The sequence below is a fragment of the Pygocentrus nattereri genome, chromosome 3 (genome assembly GCF_015220715.1).
Source record: "Pygocentrus nattereri isolate fPygNat1 chromosome 3, fPygNat1.pri, whole genome shotgun sequence".
NCBI lineage: Eukaryota > Metazoa > Chordata > Actinopteri > Characiformes > Serrasalmidae > Pygocentrus > Pygocentrus nattereri.
Genome location: NC_051213.1, coordinates 40,918,704 through 40,939,043, shown reverse-complemented (window position 1 = coordinate 40,939,043; position 20,340 = coordinate 40,918,704). Strand labels below are relative to the sequence as shown.

The 20,340-nt window shown below is 40.6% G+C and overlaps 1 protein-coding gene and 1 non-coding gene across 3 annotated transcripts in view; both read right to left on the bottom strand.

The window, feature by feature from the left end:
- The window catches only part of jarid2a (jumonji, AT rich interactive domain 2a), a 120,638-nt gene that overhangs the window by 75,563 nt on the left and 24,735 nt on the right, over positions 1 to 20,340 (bottom strand). For both annotated transcript variants that reach the window (XM_017724538.2, XM_017724537.2), the window contains exons 2-3: positions 18,431 to 18,554; positions 3,886 to 4,030 (exon numbers count right to left, since the gene is read on the bottom strand). In XM_017724538.2, coding sequence (XP_017580027.2) covers positions 3,886 to 4,030; positions 18,431 to 18,554 — 269 coding nt within the window. The remainder of the gene's footprint in view (positions 1 to 3,885; positions 4,031 to 18,430; positions 18,555 to 20,340) is intronic.
- On the bottom strand, positions 6,813 to 6,919 carry LOC119263138. The gene has a single exon (XR_005130145.1). It is a non-coding gene; the product is annotated as a U6 spliceosomal RNA (small nuclear RNA).

Genomic DNA, 20,340 nt, shown 5'->3' with positions numbered 1-20,340 from the left:
TAAGGTAGGCTGGGTTTTAAGCTGAAATATTTCCTGATTGACTCACTGTAAAATAGAAACATAGAAAGCAAAATCAAGTTACCTAAATGTCTTCTACAAACTTTGTTTGTCTACAGTCCGTATGTAGACTCAAGCTGAGTAGTACTAAACCCAGTGTGGGGGAAAAAACCTCCACTGCTGTTAGCTGGATGTTGACATAGTGGAAATACACAATTATCCTGTTAGTGCTTTTTTTTCATACTTACACATGCCTATTTACAGGTGTTCAGTTGTGCAGTCTGAACTGCAGTCTGTGTATTTTCAATTGATTGGGATGCTCTGAAGCAGCTACACATATAAATCCCTCCAGCTTTGGGCTGTGGAGCAGTGAAACTGCTTTGTCTGGAGGCCCCATCCAATACCTCTGGGATGAGCTGGAGTGGCACTTGTGATCCAGAACTAATTATCCAACATCAGTACCTAACCTCATCAATGCTTGTGTAGCTGCATGCACAGCAATCTTCCAACATCTAGTGTAAAGCTCTTACAGAAAAATAGAGCCTTTTTATTGAAGCAACAGGAGAAAAAACTCCCTATTACTACCCTTGACTTAAAAAAAAATGTTGGTTAAGCAAGTGTCTACAAAACTTTTGGACATATAATGTATGTTACTGTCATCATGATAAATTATGACACAGCCAGTGTATATTAAGCGAATAGTAGCCAGAAGTGTCAGGGTATCAGGGTATTGTGCCACTGTCCTACTTCGTTCATTTATTAATTTTTACCTTTCTTTCTTTTTAAATAATGTATTTTGTATTGAGGCACTTCTGTTTAAGTTTCTCCATTCCATCTCCTTTGCAAACAAACAGTGATACATAAACTATCATGATACATATTTGTTCTATTGCGCACATTTACCACACAGTATGTCAAGTGTTTTGCATGCTGAGACGCTTCATAATCCTGCATGGGCAGTGAATGAAGCAGCGGTAGACCTCATGCACCTCAGAGGAAGTGTGTGCAATCTCTGCATTTCCTGCTTGGTTGTGTTGTATGTGGTATGGGGAGGTAATTACCACAACTGAGAAACAATCAGACAAAAAAAAAGACAAATAAAAGATTTCAGTATATTTTTAAATAATAACCACAACTTAGAATAATCAAAAAGAACAAATTTCAGTGGACATTACAAGTAATGAAAGTTCAGACCACCAATTAGCATCACACTTCAGTTAAATGCTCTTGCAGTGCACAACTGGCAGAATTTGAGTTTCAAACATTAGAAAAAATAAAACAACAAAGCATTAAATGTGCCATAACCTTTGCAAATGCCACATTTTATGTTTTATCTTTTACCCAATATGTTTAGTAAATATAAAGTAATTGTCCATTAAAATGCTCAAAAGAAGTCTTCCCTGTAGCGGATGTGTCAACATATTTTCACCAACAAAACTTAAAAATTTGATAAGGAGAGCCTGAACTTTTGTATACGACTGTATGTGGTTTCTTACACTGTATGGTAATTTGTTATCCATAAAGGCAAAAGTACATACACAATTCAGGGATCTAATGTTTGTCCATTTCAAAAGATAAAAGCTCAGATCATTAGTTAGCTACGGTAACCATGTAGCTGCTACAGAGTGTACATTTATAAGAGATGTAAATGACAGCTAAAGCTTTCAGTCAGAAGAGGGCAAAAGATAAATAAACAGACTCTCGGACACCATAAATATTATCATACGTGGGCATACCAAGGCAGAGAGGTGTGTGAGTATATGCCGTTGCAGCTCCTTTCTGCATGTACTCTTCACTTGCAGAATTAATCATCGGGTGGCAAAGGCACTGAGGGGGAGTCGGTAGATCTCCGAGCCCAGCAAAAAGTCTCAGCACTCAGGCAATTATCCAGCCCTGCTATGTTTAATGAGCAGTGGAGTGTTTTAGAGAGACACAGCAAAGCTCAGCCGGAGACGGCAGCATGAGCAGCCCCTGCTTCTCTCCTGCGAATACACAGGCCAGCCTGGGCTTCCATTAACCTTCAGTTGCAGATGAAAGCCTGTGTGCAGCTCTTTGAGCTGGAGTGGCTATAATGTAAAATAGTTGAGTGTGCGATCAGTGGAATGGAATGTGGAGACTCTTTATTCAGCTCAAGAGTTCGGAGGCTCTAGCTCTATGCTGATTAGAGCTTTAATCAGGCCTGAAATATTGATACAAAAATAAAAAACAAAGCCCTATTTTGCCCGCCCAACCTGACAAAACTCTATCCCAACCTGACTGTATCCTGACAAAAATCATCCAAACCTGACAATAGGCCATCGAAAACCTGTCCAAACTGAATGTAGCTCATCAAAATTCTGTCTGAAATTGACTGCAGCCCCACAAAATTGTCTCTGAACCTAACTGTAACATAACAAAATTCTGTCCTAGCCTGACTGCAGCCTGACCAAATGGTCAAAGTGAACTGTAGCCCAACAAAATTCAGCATGATACAATTCTGTACAAGCCCGACCGCAGTCTGATAAAATACTGTTAGAACCCTACTGCAGCTCACAAAATTCTGTACAAGCTCAACAAAAATCTGTACAAGCCCAACTGTAGACCAACAAAAATCTGTACAAGCCCAACAGTAGACCAACAGAAATCTGTACAAGCCCAACTGTAGACCAACAAAAATCTGTACAAGCCCAACTGTAGACCAACAAAAATCTGTACAAGCCCAACAGTAGACCAACAAAAATCTGTACAAGCCCAACAGCAAACCAACAAAAATCTGTACAAGCCCAACTGCAGACCAACAAAAATCTGTATGAGCCTAACTGTAGACCATCAAAAATCTGTACAAGCCGAACTGTAGACCAACAAAAATCTGTAGAAGCCCAACTGTAGACCAACAAAAATCTGTATGAGCCCAACTGTAAACCATCAAAAATCTGTACAAGCCGAACTGTAGACCAAAAAAATCTGTACAAGCCCAACTGTAGACCAACAAAAATTTGTACAAGCCCAACTGCAGACCAACAAAAATCTGTATAAGCCTAGTGTAGACCATCAAAAATCTGTACAAGCCCAACTGTAGACCAACAAAATCTGTATAAGCCCAACTGTAGACCATCAAAAATCTGTACAAACCCAATTGCAGACCAACAAAAATCTGTACAAGCCAAAGTGTACATCAAATATTCTGTCTGAACTGGAATGTAGCCCCACAAATTTGTCTCTGTAACTGTAACAAAAAATTGTCCAAACTGACTGTCTCGCTACAAATTTCTGTCCAAGCCCAACTGCAGCTTGTCAATGTTCTGTCTGAACTATGTCTGACTACAGACAGAGTCTGAATGCAGCTGGACAAAATTCTTTACAAGACCAACCAAAATTGTCTGTGAACCCAAGTGTACCATGACACAGTTCTGTACCGTAGCCTGACAAAATACTGCTAAAACCTGACTGTAGCTCAACAAAATTCTGTCCCAACCTGACAGTAGCCTGATGGAATTCCATTCAAGTGTGGCGATGTTTGGACAAGATTCCATCTGAACTTGACTGTAAGCTGACAAAGTTCTGTCCAAGCCAGTCTGTAGCCCTACAAAACTCTCTCAGCCCAGTTGTCGTCCGGTAGAATTCTGTCCAAGCCTGACTGTAATTGCCCAGAATGCTGTTTGAACCCAACAGTAACAAAATTCTATCCCAGTCTGGCTGTAGCCTAACAAAATTGATCTTAAATCCAGGAAAAAGGCAAAAGACAGACTACGAAAAAAGTGAATGTGAAATCTGAACATAAGCCAAGTCCAACAAATATTTGAAAAATCATGTCTGAACCCGGCTAAACCCTATGAGAATAGTCAGATCTTATCGGGGCTGGACAGATAATTCATGCTGAAAAGCTGATGAAAGATCATTATCACTCACCTCTTTCTTACGGGCTCTTCTCCTGAGTATTCGCTGTCGTCGTTGTTGGTCTGAGCCGCGCACCGAGACCTGTCTGCCTTACAGCTGCCCGTGAACAGTCCTGTTTTAGCTCCTGACCCGTTAAGATGACCATTCACAAAGGAACCTGAAGCAGAAGAAACACAGTCTGGTTCACCATGACAGTTCTATTTAAACACGCTTGAAAAAATAATGAAAAGTGCAAAGTAGACATAAATGTCCATGTCCATTCTACACTTCTGACTTATTTCTGCTCCTCATAGCCCAAATTACATGAAGTGTGAGGTGTAAAGGCAAAACATATGAGGACCTCCAGTGAAAGACTGCTTTCTGTGTCTGAAAAAGAAGAGATTTTGGTAACACTTTCTATGAATGTCACATTTGTAAGCATCTATAAACAAGTTGAAGTATTTGATGAAGAATTTACTGAAACTACAACATACACAATAAAGCACATTACAGGTGTCAACTGTATATCCAGTAACACTGCATATCCAGTAGAATGCTAGCAGAAATTAGTATTACTGTACTGTAGTGTAGGTATCACATACAGTGAAGATTTCTAGTGCTTGATGTTAGAATCAGTGAGGGAACAATTTACAATGACAGCACTCTACTATCTCACCTCTCCTTCTCCAGGCCTTCACTCCACAGTGACTTCACACTCAGTGTGATGTCAGAGGGGGTTCAGAAGAAGGGCTGATGGGTACTTGGTTTGCTGTGATGTAATGTAGCATTTAAAGTGAGAGCACTGGTTAAGAAAAGCGCACTGTAGCAAAAATTCTAGGCTGTTTGGAGCATCTGAATAGTCAGGACTGAAGCCCCAAAGATGTAGCCCTAACAGCAGCTAAAGCTGGGACTGACTTCTTTGGCACTGACAGTATAGCATGTTATTAACACTACTTATAATACATTATATTAACAATTCATAATGTATAATAAACATACAAGTGTAATTCAGTGTAATTCACGTTAATAATTATTTATAACCTTGTATATAATGCCCTATGCATTATAACATACAAATGTGTTTATAGATGCTTACAAACATGACATTCATAGAAAAAGTTGCCGAAAAATTACCATATGTGACAACCTGAACAACGTGGATATAATACAGCAGTTTGAAAAACTGAATTTACACAGTTTTCCCAATACTTCAAATGCTATTGATCAGCCAAGATAGCCTGGGTGTCTGAAGTTCGTTTCTTTTATTTTTGCCCTGTAGCTACACAGCTACTGTAGCTAACAAACAATGCTAGCTCACAGCTTTGGGCAAACTGCAAACATCTGCCTTAGTGACACATCAAGTTGTGAAGTAAGCTTGAATTGACTTGCTTATGTGGTTTCTGACGTTGACACATGTACCAGACAACAAATACAGACAAAAGTATGGACAAAATATACCAGTTTGTCATATGGTGTGAACAACTGCATAACCAAGCCTATTTGAGCTTGAGTGAATGAAGGGTTCCTCATAAAAATTGCATGTTTTTCACTTAGAAGGAACCGATAAACCAAGACATGTATGGTATCCAAGTTTTGCTTCTTCTTCAGTTTAGCATTGGAGCTACAAGGCCAATGCTGCTAACAAACACTAGACATTTATAGAAATCTTTTCTATTAACGCAGCCCCAAAACTTCTCAGAACCCACTTAACACAGACTTATCGATGTGATTTAGAGCATCGCAGGAGAGAAGATTACTCAAACAACAGAATGACTCATCAGATAAAGACAATAAGCTTAAAGATAAAGTTAGTGCTGTAGTTAGCTATCTAAAGACCTTAGCTCAGCCAGGCTTCTTGTCTCTGGCTGAAAGCTTCATGGCGGTGTTAACAGCCATTTTACACAAAGGTGTGACTCTGCCCCCACAGTAAAAAACAGCTTTGACCAGCGTGAATTCCACAGTTGGTTGGTGGAAATTGGTTTATGCTGGTTCAAACCAGCATCCAAAATACATATCGCTGTTGTCTGAACAAAACTTTCTATTTCTATTTTTGTCGATTTTCATGTCGATTTTTTACATAATTTGAAACTACATGTTGGCCTTTATACTCTGTAAAACGTTTGTGAAGGATGGACCAAAATAAATGGCCAAAAATGACTTGGTTAAAAGTCTGGTTCCATTGACTTACATTGAAACTAATGTATGTTTTTTCCTTCTCCTGTAAAGCTACCATTTTGGAATACGAGGTTTTGTTTCCGACAACAACGATATGCTGCTTTTGCTGGAGACCAGCTATGCTTGTCTATGTTGTTTTTTCTAGCAGGGTCCATTGCACACATGCATACGGACACTAGGCGGCACGGTGGCGTGGTGGGTAGCGCTGTCGCCTCACAGCAAGGAGGGCCTGGGTTCGATTCCCTGGCTGGGTGACCGGCGTCCTCTCTGTGTGGAGTTTGCATGTTCTCCCCGTGTCTGTGTGGGTTTCCTCCAAAAGACATGCAGTTAGGCCGTTTGTGTAAAATGATCAAATTGTAAGTCGCTCTGGATAAGAGCGTCAGCCAAAATGCTGTTAATAGATTATGACCACCATTTATGTTCTTCGTATTTTTAAACATATGTCTTCAGTTAGAAAATTCAAAATCTAGAGTTAAAAAGAATCAACACAATGGCTATGTTTACATAAGTAAGATAAGTGACACTTTTTTGAACCCACAAGTAGGGAAATTCCACCTCTGCATTTAACCCATCCGTGAAGTGAAACACCACATACGCACCAGTGGGCAGTGAGCACACTTGCCCGGAGCGGTGGGCAGCCCTATCCACGGCGCCCGGGGAGCAGTTGGGGGTTAGGTGTCTTGCTCAAGGACACCTCAGTCATGGATTGTCAGCCCTGGGGATCGAACCGGCAACTTTCCGGTCACAGGGCCAGATCCCTAACCTCCAGCCCACGACTGCCCCATTAAAATATGGAGCGCTTCACGGATTTGCGTGTCATCCTTTCGCAGGGGCCATGCTAATCTTTTCTGTATCGATCCAATTTTAGTATATGTGCTGCCGTAGCGAGCACGCAAAACTACATGCAAAGATGTTTGCCAATCCTGATTACAGATTCAGACTGAGGTGTTTATATGCACACTCTATTCAACAGTCTGATGGAAAATCTTCTTTACATTGTCACTACAAGTAATCTGATGCAAAATGTATGGAGAACCGCTTCGAGTAAATGTTACCATGACAGCAAACATCACGTTAGGTCCAGTCAGCGTGAGTCAGTTTCTGATCTGCCTTGTTGAACGTTACAAACCTCTCGCTATGATGCGACGCGCATGCGCAGAACGTACTTACATGTTATTATTCTTCTATTTAACAGATTATTTAGAGGTTTACCCACCTCGTTCAATCGGATAGCAATCGTATTCCGAATGGCCTCAATCAGACTAGACTATTCCGATTGAGGTGTTAACATGGACGTTTTCTATTCCAGTTGAGCTATTAGTTGGATTATTAACGGATTATTAGGCTGTATGTAAACGTGGCTACTGTCTTACGGGAAACGGAAAAGCATGAGAAAGACAGCAAAGACTGATGAGGTTGATATTTACTAGTGCTTTCAGACATTTTTTTATTTGTTTTGGCTTTTTAATGGGTGGAAATGGAAGTCTTCCTTGTGAATTCAGTTCTTTATAGTTATATATTCTTTACAGCTCACTCATCATACTAATGTAGTATATCACTGCTGTCGGGAACAAAACCATCTCCATTTTTGTCTTTTTTCAGTTTTTATCATAATTTGAAAAGGTCTGTTGCTCTTTACATTGTGTGTAATTCTCATGATGAATGGTCCAAAAGAAACAGCCCAAAATAACTTGTGAAAAAGTGTGGTTTCATTGACTTACATTAATAGTAAAGTTTTTTTTTTCTGACAACAGTGATATTTAATGCCATTGAACCATCTCCACCAATGAGAGAAGCCAATTTGGTGACCGTATCAGCCAATGGAAGGCAAGGAGCTGTTCCTGATGTGGGCATTCTTGTTTTATGGAAATACTTTCCATTGCAGTTTGACTCTATTTGCAATTATTATTGAATGTAATCTTTAGCATCAATATGTCTGACAGGCAGTAGAATTTTCCCTGTTGTCTAAAGTGAGTGCACAGTGAAGTTCTCTTCATTTGTATTGTTTAAAGCAAGTCTCTGCAACCCTAAATCAGACCTGGATGTAGTTTGAGTGGGTTCGGTGAAGTTTTACACATGTATTTACCAGAAAGACATAATTCGATATTGACTACTGATTTGTAGTGTTTGTTAACTTTATCAGCTTAATGGCTTGACTGCATAACTAAAGTAGCATTCTACTAAATTTACAACACAAGCAAAAATGAGCAAAAGCAAATAATACGCAATAAGAATGCAAACTCAATTGTGGCCAAAGTAGACATATTTTCTTTTTTAATTGTCCCAAATTTGACGTCTAAAACAAATGACTCTCTTCACATTCTACTTTAGCATGTGCTTGACACTGTTTTTTTTTGCTGTGGAATGGCTGGTGGAAAGTAATGGGAAAGAATATTAAAATGAGATGATACTACAGACTATCTTCCACAGTCCTCATCTGAATAGACATATTTACATTACAATTCCAGAGAACTGGCCTTAAAGTCAACGCAAGTGCTTCACTAACTTTGGCACAGCAGGTGACATTATTACACTTATCAAGGCCAGGCAATGACGACAGAAATGCCATATTAGGTCTTCTTTTGATGTAACAGTTGACCGTTCCTACCACTGTTTCCTACTTAATGACCACTCTGAGCTGTCATATAATCCTAATTAGGTTATTTTTCCATTATTTCCTGCAATATCCTCTAATTAACAACTATGCCATGGGGCATGACCTCATGTCTCTAGCTTTGAAACCTAGAATGAAATCCCTGAGATACCTTAATTCCAGTGAGATACATTTACACAAAAGTAGCATTAAATAAAATGAATGTATATGCAGTATTTAAGAGCAAAGAATGTGCAGGGTGAAAAAAAAACATAACTACGGTTTTGCCATGTTGATTTTACTTAATGTCAGCATGATCACCTCACTTGAAGGATCAATCTGGCCAAAATAAAAACTGTAGCCATCAGGGGCTCCCGTGTGGTGCAACTGTCTAAGGGTTAGCCCTGTCATCAGGAGATAGTGAGTTCGATCCATGGTGATGCTACAGTCATTTGTAGCCGGACGTCCAAGAGAGCACAATTGGCCTCGCTCGTAAAGGAGCGGTGGCTGTTTTCACAGGTCCTGGAGGAAGCCTGTGTTAGCCTTCACCCTCCCAGCATTGGGAGCATCACGTGATTGGGGGAGTCCTAACTAGTGAGTGGAATTGGAAACGACTAAATTGTGGAGAAAATTGGGTAAAAAAAAAAAACTGTAACCATTGATGCTAGTCTGTTGTAAACAAGCTTACTTGCCTCCCACTGTGGTACCGCACTAGTCTTCAGAGTGAGAATTTATGGCCTTTAAAAACCTCTTTACAATAATGCATCTGAAAGGTGGGTGGACCTCTTGAATAAGTACAGCTGCTTAGGGGTGGATTGGAATGGGCTGTTTCGTTGTTGCTGTTGGCTGGTGAACGCAGAGGGACAGTTCATGTAATTATGACTCATTAAATGAAGAAAATAAATTAAAAGGTAAAGTTAGCAAGGTAGCTACCTGACTATCTAGCTACTTACCACAGTTTGGCTTCTTTTCCCTGGCTAAAAGGGAAGAAAAATGTTTTTGAAGTGCAGAATAAATACAGAATCACTGTTTTCTTTACAATTTTGTTTGGCAAAGCTAAGAGTGACACTAATGTTGACTTAGCTAGCTTGGTTGCATTTATTAGCCTGGAGCTCTGAGGCCTAGCTAGCAGTCAGAATTGGTTGACACCACAGGGATTCCCAATGGTTGTATGATGCATTTGAGCAACACATGGTAGGTACGCCACTGACAGAGCATTATGAAACGACAACATAACACAAGAAAAAAAAAAATCATGAATTCTGTCAAATTGAGGAGGTTGAGGGATGTAGTGCTATACAACTGCATATCAAACTCGTAACGTTGACTTAGTGAATTTCAGATTCAGTCTTTTAAAAAACAGGCATATTCATTTGTCAAGCAAACATCATTTGACTAAACACTTGGTTATTAAAAATGGAATGCAATAAAAATTTGTTAACTATGTTAAGCAAGTAATAAGGGGTCGACGGGCATGCCAAGCACACACTCTATGGTCAAAAGTATGTGGAAACTTGACTATCATGACTGTATGATCTTGTCGGACATCCCACAGTCCCAAACCATGGGCATTAACATGGAGTCGCCTCTCACCTCTGTGCAGCTAAAACAGCCTCCACAGCCTCCACTTCTCCCAAAGGCTTTCTATAAGGTTGTGGGGTGTGTCAATAGGAATTTGTGCCTTTTCCGTCAAAAAAACATTTGTGAGGTCAGGCGCTGTTGTTGGTATAAGAAGGCCTGGCTCACAATCGACTTTCCAATTCATCCTAAAGGTGTTCAATGAGGTTGAGGTCAGGGGCTCTGTGCAGGCCACTGAAGTTCCTCCACACCAATAGGGCCAAATCATGTCATTATATACCCCGTTTTGTACACAAGAGCACACTCAAGCTGGAACAGGAAAGGGCCCTCCCCAAACTGATACCACTAAGCTGAAAGTTGCTTAAAATGCCTTTTTTACACTGTAGCATTAACATCACCTCTCACTGGAAATAAGGGGTCAAGCTCAAACCCTGAAAACAGTCACAGACCATTACCACTCCTCTACCAAACCTGCTGAACAAGTTAGCATTTTCCTGGCATCCACCAAGCTGAGATTTGTTTATCAGACTACCATGTAATGCAGACAGATTGATTTATCACTCCAGAGAACAAATTTCCACGGCTCTAGAGTCCAGCGTGCGTTACACCACTCCAGCCGACGCTTTGCATTGCGCATAAGGATCTCAGGCTTGTGTGCAGCTGCTAAGCAATAAAAAAAAAACATTTCATTAAGCTCGTGACGCACAGTTCTAATGCTTTATGGCTGAGCTGTTGTTGCTCCTAGGTGCTTCTTTTTCACAATAATAGCACGTAAGGGCAAATCTTGCAGGACAGAAATTTCACAAACTGCCTTCTTCAGTGTGACCCATTCTACTGCTAATGGGTCATACTGAAGAGCTCAGTGACTTTAAGTCAGTTTGTGGTCATTTCTAAAGAGACTGCATGGCTATGTGCTTGATTTTATATGCCTGTTAGCAATGGAAGTGAATACACCTAAACTTAGTAATTAGAAGTGTCCACATACTTTTGACACACATAGTGTATGTCACACAAACAAAAATGCCCACATGCAGATACTTGTATGCCACTATTTTATTACAATAATAAAGATCACATCAGTCTAATGAGGCCACCAATACTAAATGTGGCCCTGTAACAGGACCTTTGCTATTGTGTCATTCTGCTCAATGGCCAGTATCTTCTAATTGGCTGTCAGGTCACGCAAACAGTATTCTCCCACAGCGTCTGAATGTCTAATGATTTCATGAGCTTTGCCATGACACCTGAGAGCAAATAATGGAGCAGTACTTCCTTGGTAAAAGTGGATTCTCTTCTTTTTGAATGACTTAGCTGTCTGGACATTGGAGAAATATCACTTAGCCAGAAAGAATACGACTGTGATAAGATTAACAGAAGATGACCACTGAAAACAAAAGGAAATGTCAGGTTTTACTTGTAACAATCATTTAAAAATACAACTACACTATCACCCAAACATGTTTTATCTTTCTGGTGTATCTCCTAAGCAGACAGTAACAGGTGTAGTTCTGACCTTGGTTCTATTACTCACCTTAATCTCTGTAGTAAATACACACACCAATGCAGCCTGGGAATGAATGACTACTGGGAAAGTGAAACCCACAAGCAATTAAGGCATTTATCTAAGATTTTATATTCAAAGCAGGCTGCCAACGTACAATATAACCGTCCTGTATAATCACTGATAAGCCCCATTCATGCGCTTGGACTGCACCTTGGACGTAGCACTATTAAGTAACAATACATAATCCGATGGCAAAGGTTTTTTCTCAGTCCTAAATTACTGCATCATCCTTTAAATAGAAGAAAACGAACTCCATCCAGTCAATAACAAGTTGTGATTCCATTTGCATGGCAAATACACGCCATACGGTCAAAAGTATGTGGACACCTCCTCCTAATTATTGAGTTCAGATGTTTCAGCCACACCCTTGGCTAACAGGTGCATAGTCAAGCATAGTAATCATGCAATCTCCATAGACAAACAGTGGCAGTAGAATGAACCTGAAGAGCCTATTGACTTTTAATGGCACCGTCATAGGACGTCATCACTGCCACAACTCAGTTCGTGAAAAAACAAATGAAATGGAAGCAACAACAACTTAGCCAAAAAGCGGTAGTCCTTGAAAACTCATAGAGCGGGGACACTGAGTGCAGCATTTAAAAATGGCCTATCCTCTGTTGCATCACTCACTACAGAGCTCCAAACTTGCTCTGGAATCAACATTAGCACAAGAATTGTGTCATGAGTTTCATGAAGTGGGTTATCAAGGCTTAGCCGCTGCACACAAGCCTAAGGCCACAAAGTCAAGTGTCGGCTAGAATGGTGTATGACTGTACCCGAGCGCACATAGCGAGGCTCATAAAGACTAGTTTGGGGTGAAGGTCTGCAAAGAGTCCTGACCAATACCACTGAACACCGTTTGGGAAAAACTGGAATGTTGATTGCGAGCCATCAGTACCTGATCTCACAAATGCTCTTTTGACTAATTGGGCACACGTTACCACAGACACACGCCACACAGTCCACTCTTTGTGGAAAGCCTACCCAGAAAGCTTTCAATACCATGGGTCGGAAAGTATGCATAGAAGTCAAGAAGCCGTTACTGAAAAAGAAAATACACAAAAAAGAAGATCCGCATCTGAGATGTAGAGTTTTATCGGCTGATTAGTCTAAACTGGGATTACTTGGATAGTGAGATGCAGAAAATGCAGCTAACTTCTCAGACTGAACTTTGGAACAGTCATACTAAAGGTACTGGATAGACCACCATCACTCAAGGGAATACAGTTTGACTGTTTCATAGCCCTGTGCTTGGGCTTTTAGTGTGGCCCTACTAGTTGCCAAAAATGTAGGCGCTCATTATGAAGTAGATTGTACATACATGTATACTATATACATACATACATGTATACTGGCCACTTCAAAAAGGCACACCGAACTGGTATCTACACTCATTCTCCCTTTTATCAGCTCAACTTATCATACATTTTATTTCTACAATTTGAGACTGTTCTTCAATGGTCAGGATCCCCATAGACCAACACAGAGCAGGTATTATTTGGGTGGTGGATCATTCTCAGTAACACTGACATGGTAGTAGCGGGTCAGTGTGTGTTGCACTGGTATAAGTGTAACAGACGCAACAGCACAGCTGCAGTTATTAAACAGTGTCCACTCACTGTCCACTGTTTTAGACACACTAAGCTTGTTGGTCCATCTTGTAGATGTACAGTTGGCGATAGCTCATTTGTTGCTGAACAATTTGTGTTGCTCATCCTCTAGTCTTTCATCAGTGGCCATAGGACGATTCCCTACAGGACATGGCTGGTGTAGTATTCTCAGTCCAGCAGCGACACTGAGGTGTTTAAAAACTCCAGCAGCACTGCTGTGTCTGATCCACTCAGACCAGCGCAATACACACTAACACGCCACCACCACGTCAGTGTTACTGCAGTGCTGAGAATGATCCACCATCCAAATAATGCCTGCTTTGTGGTGGTCCTGTGGAGGTCCTGACTACTGAAAAACAGGTTGAAGGGGGGCTAACAAAGTAACTTATACAATTGTACAATTACAGACTATGGTCTATCTGTTTCTCTGCATACTTTCTTAGCCCCCTTTCTCCTTGTTCTTCAGTGGACCCTCATGGACCCTCACAGAGCAGGTACGATATGGGTGGTGGATCATTCTCAGCACTGAAGTAACACTAATGTGGTGGTGGTGTCTTGGTGTGTGTTGCACTGGTATAAGTGAATCAGGCACAGCAGTGCTGCTAGAGTTTTTAAACATCTCAATGTCACTGCTGGACTGAGAATAGTCCACCAACCAAAAATATTCAGGAACAGCTTGTGGGCAGCATCGTGTGTCCGCTGATGAGGAACTCAAAACAAACCGCGCAGCAGCGGATGAGCTATCGTCTCTGACTTTACATCTACAAGGGGGACTGACAAGGCAGGAGTATCTGATAGAGTGGACAGTGAGTGGACATAGAGTTTAAAAACTCCAGCAGCACTGCTGTGTCTGATCCACTCATACCAGCACAACACACACTAACACACCACCACCACATTAGCGTTACTACAGTGTTGAGAACGATGCACCATGCAAATAGTACCTCTGAGATGCTCTGTAAGGGTCCATGGGGGTCCTGACCACTGAGGAACAGGGTAAAAGGGGGATAACAGAAACAGATGGACTGCAGTCTGTAATTGTAGAACTACAGTGTGCTCCTATAGAGTAAGTGGAGCTGATAAAATGGACAATGAGCAGAGAAACATAATGGGCATATTTATGTGACCATTATGTCATGAATTTATCACAGAAGTACACTGAGTCTGAAGTATCATCTACAAGCAAAACACACTGCAGATTCAGCAATGTCAACTAATGTAGCTATAGCAAAAGCACAGCTTTTAGGATATATCTTGCGTTAATAAGACACATGTAAGAATACGATTAATCATGATCACCTATGGTAATCATTGGACAGCCCTAGATATAGATAAAAAGTTTTTTTTGTTATGTATTGTATTAACCACTTCGTTAAACAAAGTGATGCCATTCAGAAGCATAATCATAACAAATAGAAAAGCATGCTGCTTAGCATGCACACTGTCTGAACTCACGGGCTGTGTGTGTTCCCTTTCAAGTTCTCTGGGGAGTGTGTGAGCGGACAGGCAATGCAGCGTGCTGTGCGCACACGCACACACACAGGCAGGCCACTGAGTTCTCCCATTAGAGTGCAATGACTCAACGACGTAATGCAGCCCCAGCAAATGAAACCCATACAGAGAGGGCATTATTCGGGGCATAATTTACTTCACTAACGCATATTCAGTGCAATCATGGCAGAACAATAATAGTCCTAATGGGCCACTGAGTGGCTGAGACACAATGGAAAGCAGCCCAGTTCTATGCATGCCCAAAAGTACTGTGTGCTGGCATGGGCGAGGTTAAATAACTACATATATGTAGTTACGGAACATTATAAATACTGGATCTCATCTATGCATGCTCCTAAATCAGTTACCGTCAAGTCAATTTCCTCGAAATTTTCATTCACATGGTGTTAAATGATGAACATCCATTAGTAAACTTTTAAAAAGTCACTTCTGCACTTCAGCATTTTCTATGCATAAAACATAAAAAGAATGTGGATATCCAGTATCATCGCTTTCATCATTTAGGCATGTTTTCAATCACAAAGTCTCTGAAGGGTACAGCAACAGAGATCATTTTCTCTTCAAAGGCAGCCTGCCTCGCCAACTAAACCTATAAGGTCTCCCTCAAACTGACTAGATTTATTGCATCTCTATCCAAGAGTTCACACATTTCATTAAAAGCGGAACACTCTGAATATATGAAACTCAAAAACAGAGCTCCACTGATATAGAGCCCCTGTTAAACATGAGCAAAGTGGGCTGAAACACATTCTTTACTGCTTATCCTTATGATCTTTCATTCAAAATATCATCTGAATTACAATGCTCTAAAGAAAAACACCTAAATCTTATCATAAAATAAATATTTTTCTCAAATCTATGTGTGCCACAACTGTTGTATGGCCTACCTTTGCAAAGACAAAAGCTCTACGTCTTCCCTTAATGCATAATGAGACTGGAGAACAGGCAAAGGATCTGAGGTCATTCCGCCATACAGATCCTTCACATTAGAAGGTCCACTCTTCTCTCCTTCAGCTCTTTGCCCAGGTTTTCTATGAGGTTTAGGTCAAGGGACTGGGACGGCCATTGCAAAACCTTGATTATGTGGTCAATGAACCATTTTTGTGTTGATTTTGGGGTGTGCTTTGAATCATTCTCCTGCTAGAAGATCCAAACTATGGCCCAGCTGAAGTTTCCTGAGTGAGGCAGCCAGGTCTGACATAATAACTGCTGGTACTTGATGAAGTCTGTGATACTGTGTACCTGAACAAGTTGTTCAAGGTCTTTGGAACAAAAACAGCCCCACAACATAACAGATCCAGCACCATATTTCACAGTGCAGGTGAGGTACTTTTCTGCATAGCTTTCTTTTTGTCTACCCCAAACCAACCTCTAGCGTTCATTACCTAAAACCTCGATTTTGGTTTCGTCTGACCAAAGAACACGGTCCGAATGAAAGTTCTATAATGGCAGGCCAATGGCCACTAACGCTCTTTCTGTAGATCTACCTTCCTCTGGTTTCACCTTCAACCCCCCTGTAGCACAACTCATTCAGCAAAAAAAGGACTGGTCTTTGACAACAGAGGCTGGCAGCCCTCCCAAACATCTGGTTATGTAGGTGGCATCTGATTGTAGATCTGGGAGAAGTTCCCAAGTTACATCCAAGACCAACTTGTTGTCATACACCATTGCTGTATTCTCTGGATATTTAAGAGAATTTGCCTGTGCCACCATATATTTATACCCCAGTGAAACAACACATTACGGCTGACTGTTTGAAGCCAGAGACCCACACCCAAACCTCAAGTGCAGAGGAGCTGCCAGTGTCCAAGCCTCAAGTGCCACATCCTGCTAATCCTCTCAGGATGACGATGCCATATATGGTGTCAAAGGATGCCCTAAATAAAATAAAAAACAGCTTGGGAATGCTGCATGCTACAGATTTACCTTCATATTTACCCAGAAGGCCAGCATGTAGCTGTTTTAATGAGGGCTCCAATATGACCGTATCCCTTCCAGAAGCTTTGTAAATCCATCCTTGAACTGCACTGTCTTTTTGGAGACTTTGTAATATATCAATTTCTTCGTGTTGAAAAGAGTGATGTTACTGTTAGTAGGGCTGTTGGCCGTCCACTGACACCTTTGGCTGAGTTTGTGAAACAATCAAAGGCTCTGTTCCTGACTCCCCGACCAATCAGAGGCTGTGTTCTTGACTCTGCGACCAATCAGAGGTTGTGTTCCTAGCTCGTCAATCAATCAGAGGCAGTTTTCTTGACTTAGTGACCAATTGGAGGCTGTGTTCCTGACCTGTCTCAGAAACAATGCCACCCTTACGAGCAAAATGTCTCTAGCACCCAGCGTTCACTATCAATTACATCCTTTGATGTTGCATATGACAACACTGACCTGAGAAGGTTAAGCAGCAGGTCTATGGAACTGTAACTCTTTAAGATTTTGTGATAACTAACTATTGACATTCGTATTTCACGCTGACAACAATATCATTCAGTAAAGCGCTGTACAATTATAATTGTTGGTTTTTTGGCCATATCAAATTAAATCAATTTCAAATTTAAATATTTATCTCTGTTTCCTATTAAACAGCCACTAGTCCAAACAGGCAGGTTTGTGAGCTCTATGACGGCAGATGGATGCAGAGCGTTAGATGTGGTGCTGATAACAGAAAAGGCTTCTCTCCTGCCACTAAAAGGTCAGCATCCCACTGTGTTAGGAGCACCAATACTGCTGCCCAGCAGGGCCACTGGGTAGAGCAGTCGCTTTTTATGTGCATTATTAAGTTAGCTGCACTCAAGCACAGCACAACGTCGCATCAGATACCCTCTTTAATTTTGTTAGGGAGTAACTTAATATGTGGGGAAAAAATGATATATTCAAAGTGCAAAGTAGCTCAAATCCATTAGAGTTCAAATATACAATATTACAATATCAGACAGGGTTTTTATCAGGGTTGGGTAGTAAAGGAATACATGTAACGGTGTTATGTATTCAAGATACAAAGAAAAGGTAACTGATTGTACAGCTGAAAATTTATTTTTGTTGTTGCCACATATAGTTCTACAGTTTGACGAGCTAACATGCCAAGTGAACTGAAGGTAACTCAGAATAATACTGTGAACCAAAGGAATTAATATAAAAAGAGTCTAGTCTTGAACAATGTAATGTCAGACGAGAATCCACTGCAAACGAAATGTACCTCAAATGCATGCTCTTTAATGTCTGTACAGTTCAATCAATGACACAAGTGAAGCAAGCTAGCTAGCGAAAACGCTGTCATTACCTCCCCAGAGCCCAGACTCCACAGCCCAAGCCATGACTGAATGAGTTCGGGATTGACAGGACTAGGGGAAGCAGGTAATGCAACCAACTTCTATGACTGAACTTTGAAAATCTGAAAGCGAGTCTCCCTAAAAGAAAGTTGTATTCAAGGTGAAGGGTGAACACTTAATGGCTGTTTCAACTGGAAGTGAAATAAACGAAGGGTGGTCTCTGACTGACGTCTGTATGGCATGCGTATATGTGAGTAAATATCGAAGGAGGGATACTTACGGTTTATGATTCCTGTGCCATTGTCAACTTTAGTCTTCTGTGCTCTCTTGAACTCTTTGAGGGAGAGGTAGAGCACTCTGCGCACCACTCTCTCCTCTGACCAGGGGATCCCATCGTTATCATCCTGTAAGAAATATAAAAGTGCCTTTACATTTACAAAGTAGGACTACCTGTGAGGACTGCACAATATGAAATACTGTTCTTAGATATTTCTGTATGCTGCAATTGCAACTTGCTTTATTACCTATTACCTAGTTAATTGGTCACAGAATGTCTTCTGTTCTTCATCTTAGTCACAAGTACAGACAAATGCAATGTGCTGCAGCTAATAACACAAAAACAACTATAACTAAAACATGTCTTTATTATGCACACCAAACCCTGGTTGTTGCAGATCAGACATGCACAGTATTCAAGAAGAATATTGGACCTTCCTTCCACACCATACTTCCTTCCACAGATATATATATATATATATATATATATATACACACACACACACACACACACACACACACACACATATATTGCATACTGCCATTGTCAGAAGAAAGCCTTGTATCTCCAAAATGATAACTTTGCAGGAGAAGGAAAAAACCTACTTTACCTTTAATGTAGGTCAATGGAACCAGAATTTTTTCCAAGTCATTTTGGGTCATTTCATTTTGTCCATTATCCATTTAGTCCAAGTATATTATATGGAGAGATAAGTTATTACTTAATAATCTTAATCCATAAGTACATTTTCAATATTTGGAATTTGGAAAATATAAAATTACCTATGTAAAATTGCCAAACATTATTGAAAAATATAGCCTCAGGTTTTCAGGCTTATACTAAGAGTTTTCCATATCCCACAAAAACAACATATGTAAAGGCAGGTCAATGTAACATATCTTAAATCACAGTGAAAAATGAATAGTGAATGGATTAAACATGGGCTTGTATCAAATGAGGCTTGCATTTAACAAGTATAAAGCATTGGTGTGGCCTGGACCGCAATTAAACTTGTGATTTTTCTAACATGTCAGTAAATATTCCTATATGAGGATATGTTTTGTTTATTCTGCATTTACATTTGCTTTGATATCTGCAAATATTTGTAAGTAACACTGTTTTATGTAAATGTAGATACAAAATTAGCAAGTATGATGGAACACTCACATTCCTCAACATGATATTTTTACGTGACTTAAATATATAACATAAAGTAAGTTGAGGTTAAAATGAAAAATAAAGAGGAAAAGAAATACTGTAATAGTGATGAAACCTTAAGCAACTTTATGAAAGTACTGACTGGATATAGCCTGGTAAAAAGAATATTTATAAAGAACTGTGCTGATAAAATACACTGCTCAAAAAAAGAAAGGGAACACAAACAACATAATATAACTCCAAGTAAATCAAACTTCTGTGAAATCAAACTGTCCACTTAGGAAGCAACACTGACTGACAATCAATTTCACAGCTGTTGTGCAAATGGAACAGACAACAGGTGGAAATTACTGGCAATTAGCAAGACGCACTCAATAAAGGAGTGGTTCTGCAGGTGGGGACCACAGACCACTTCTCAGTACCGATGCTTTCTGGCTGATGTTTTGGTCACTTTTGAACGTTGGTGGTGCTTTCACACTCGTGGTAGCATGAGACGGATTCTACAACCCACACAAGTGGCTCAGGTAGTGCAGCTCATCCAGGATAGCACATCAATGCGAGCTGTGGCAAGAAGGTTTGCTGTGTCTGTCAGCGTAGCGTCGAGAGGCTGGAGGCACTACCAGGAGACAGGCCAGTACACCAGGAGATGTGGAGGAGGCCGTAGGAGGGCAACAACCCAGCAGCAGGACCGCTACCTGAGCACGTGACAGAGTCTGGAGACGCCGTGGACAGCGATCTGCTGCCTGCAACATCCT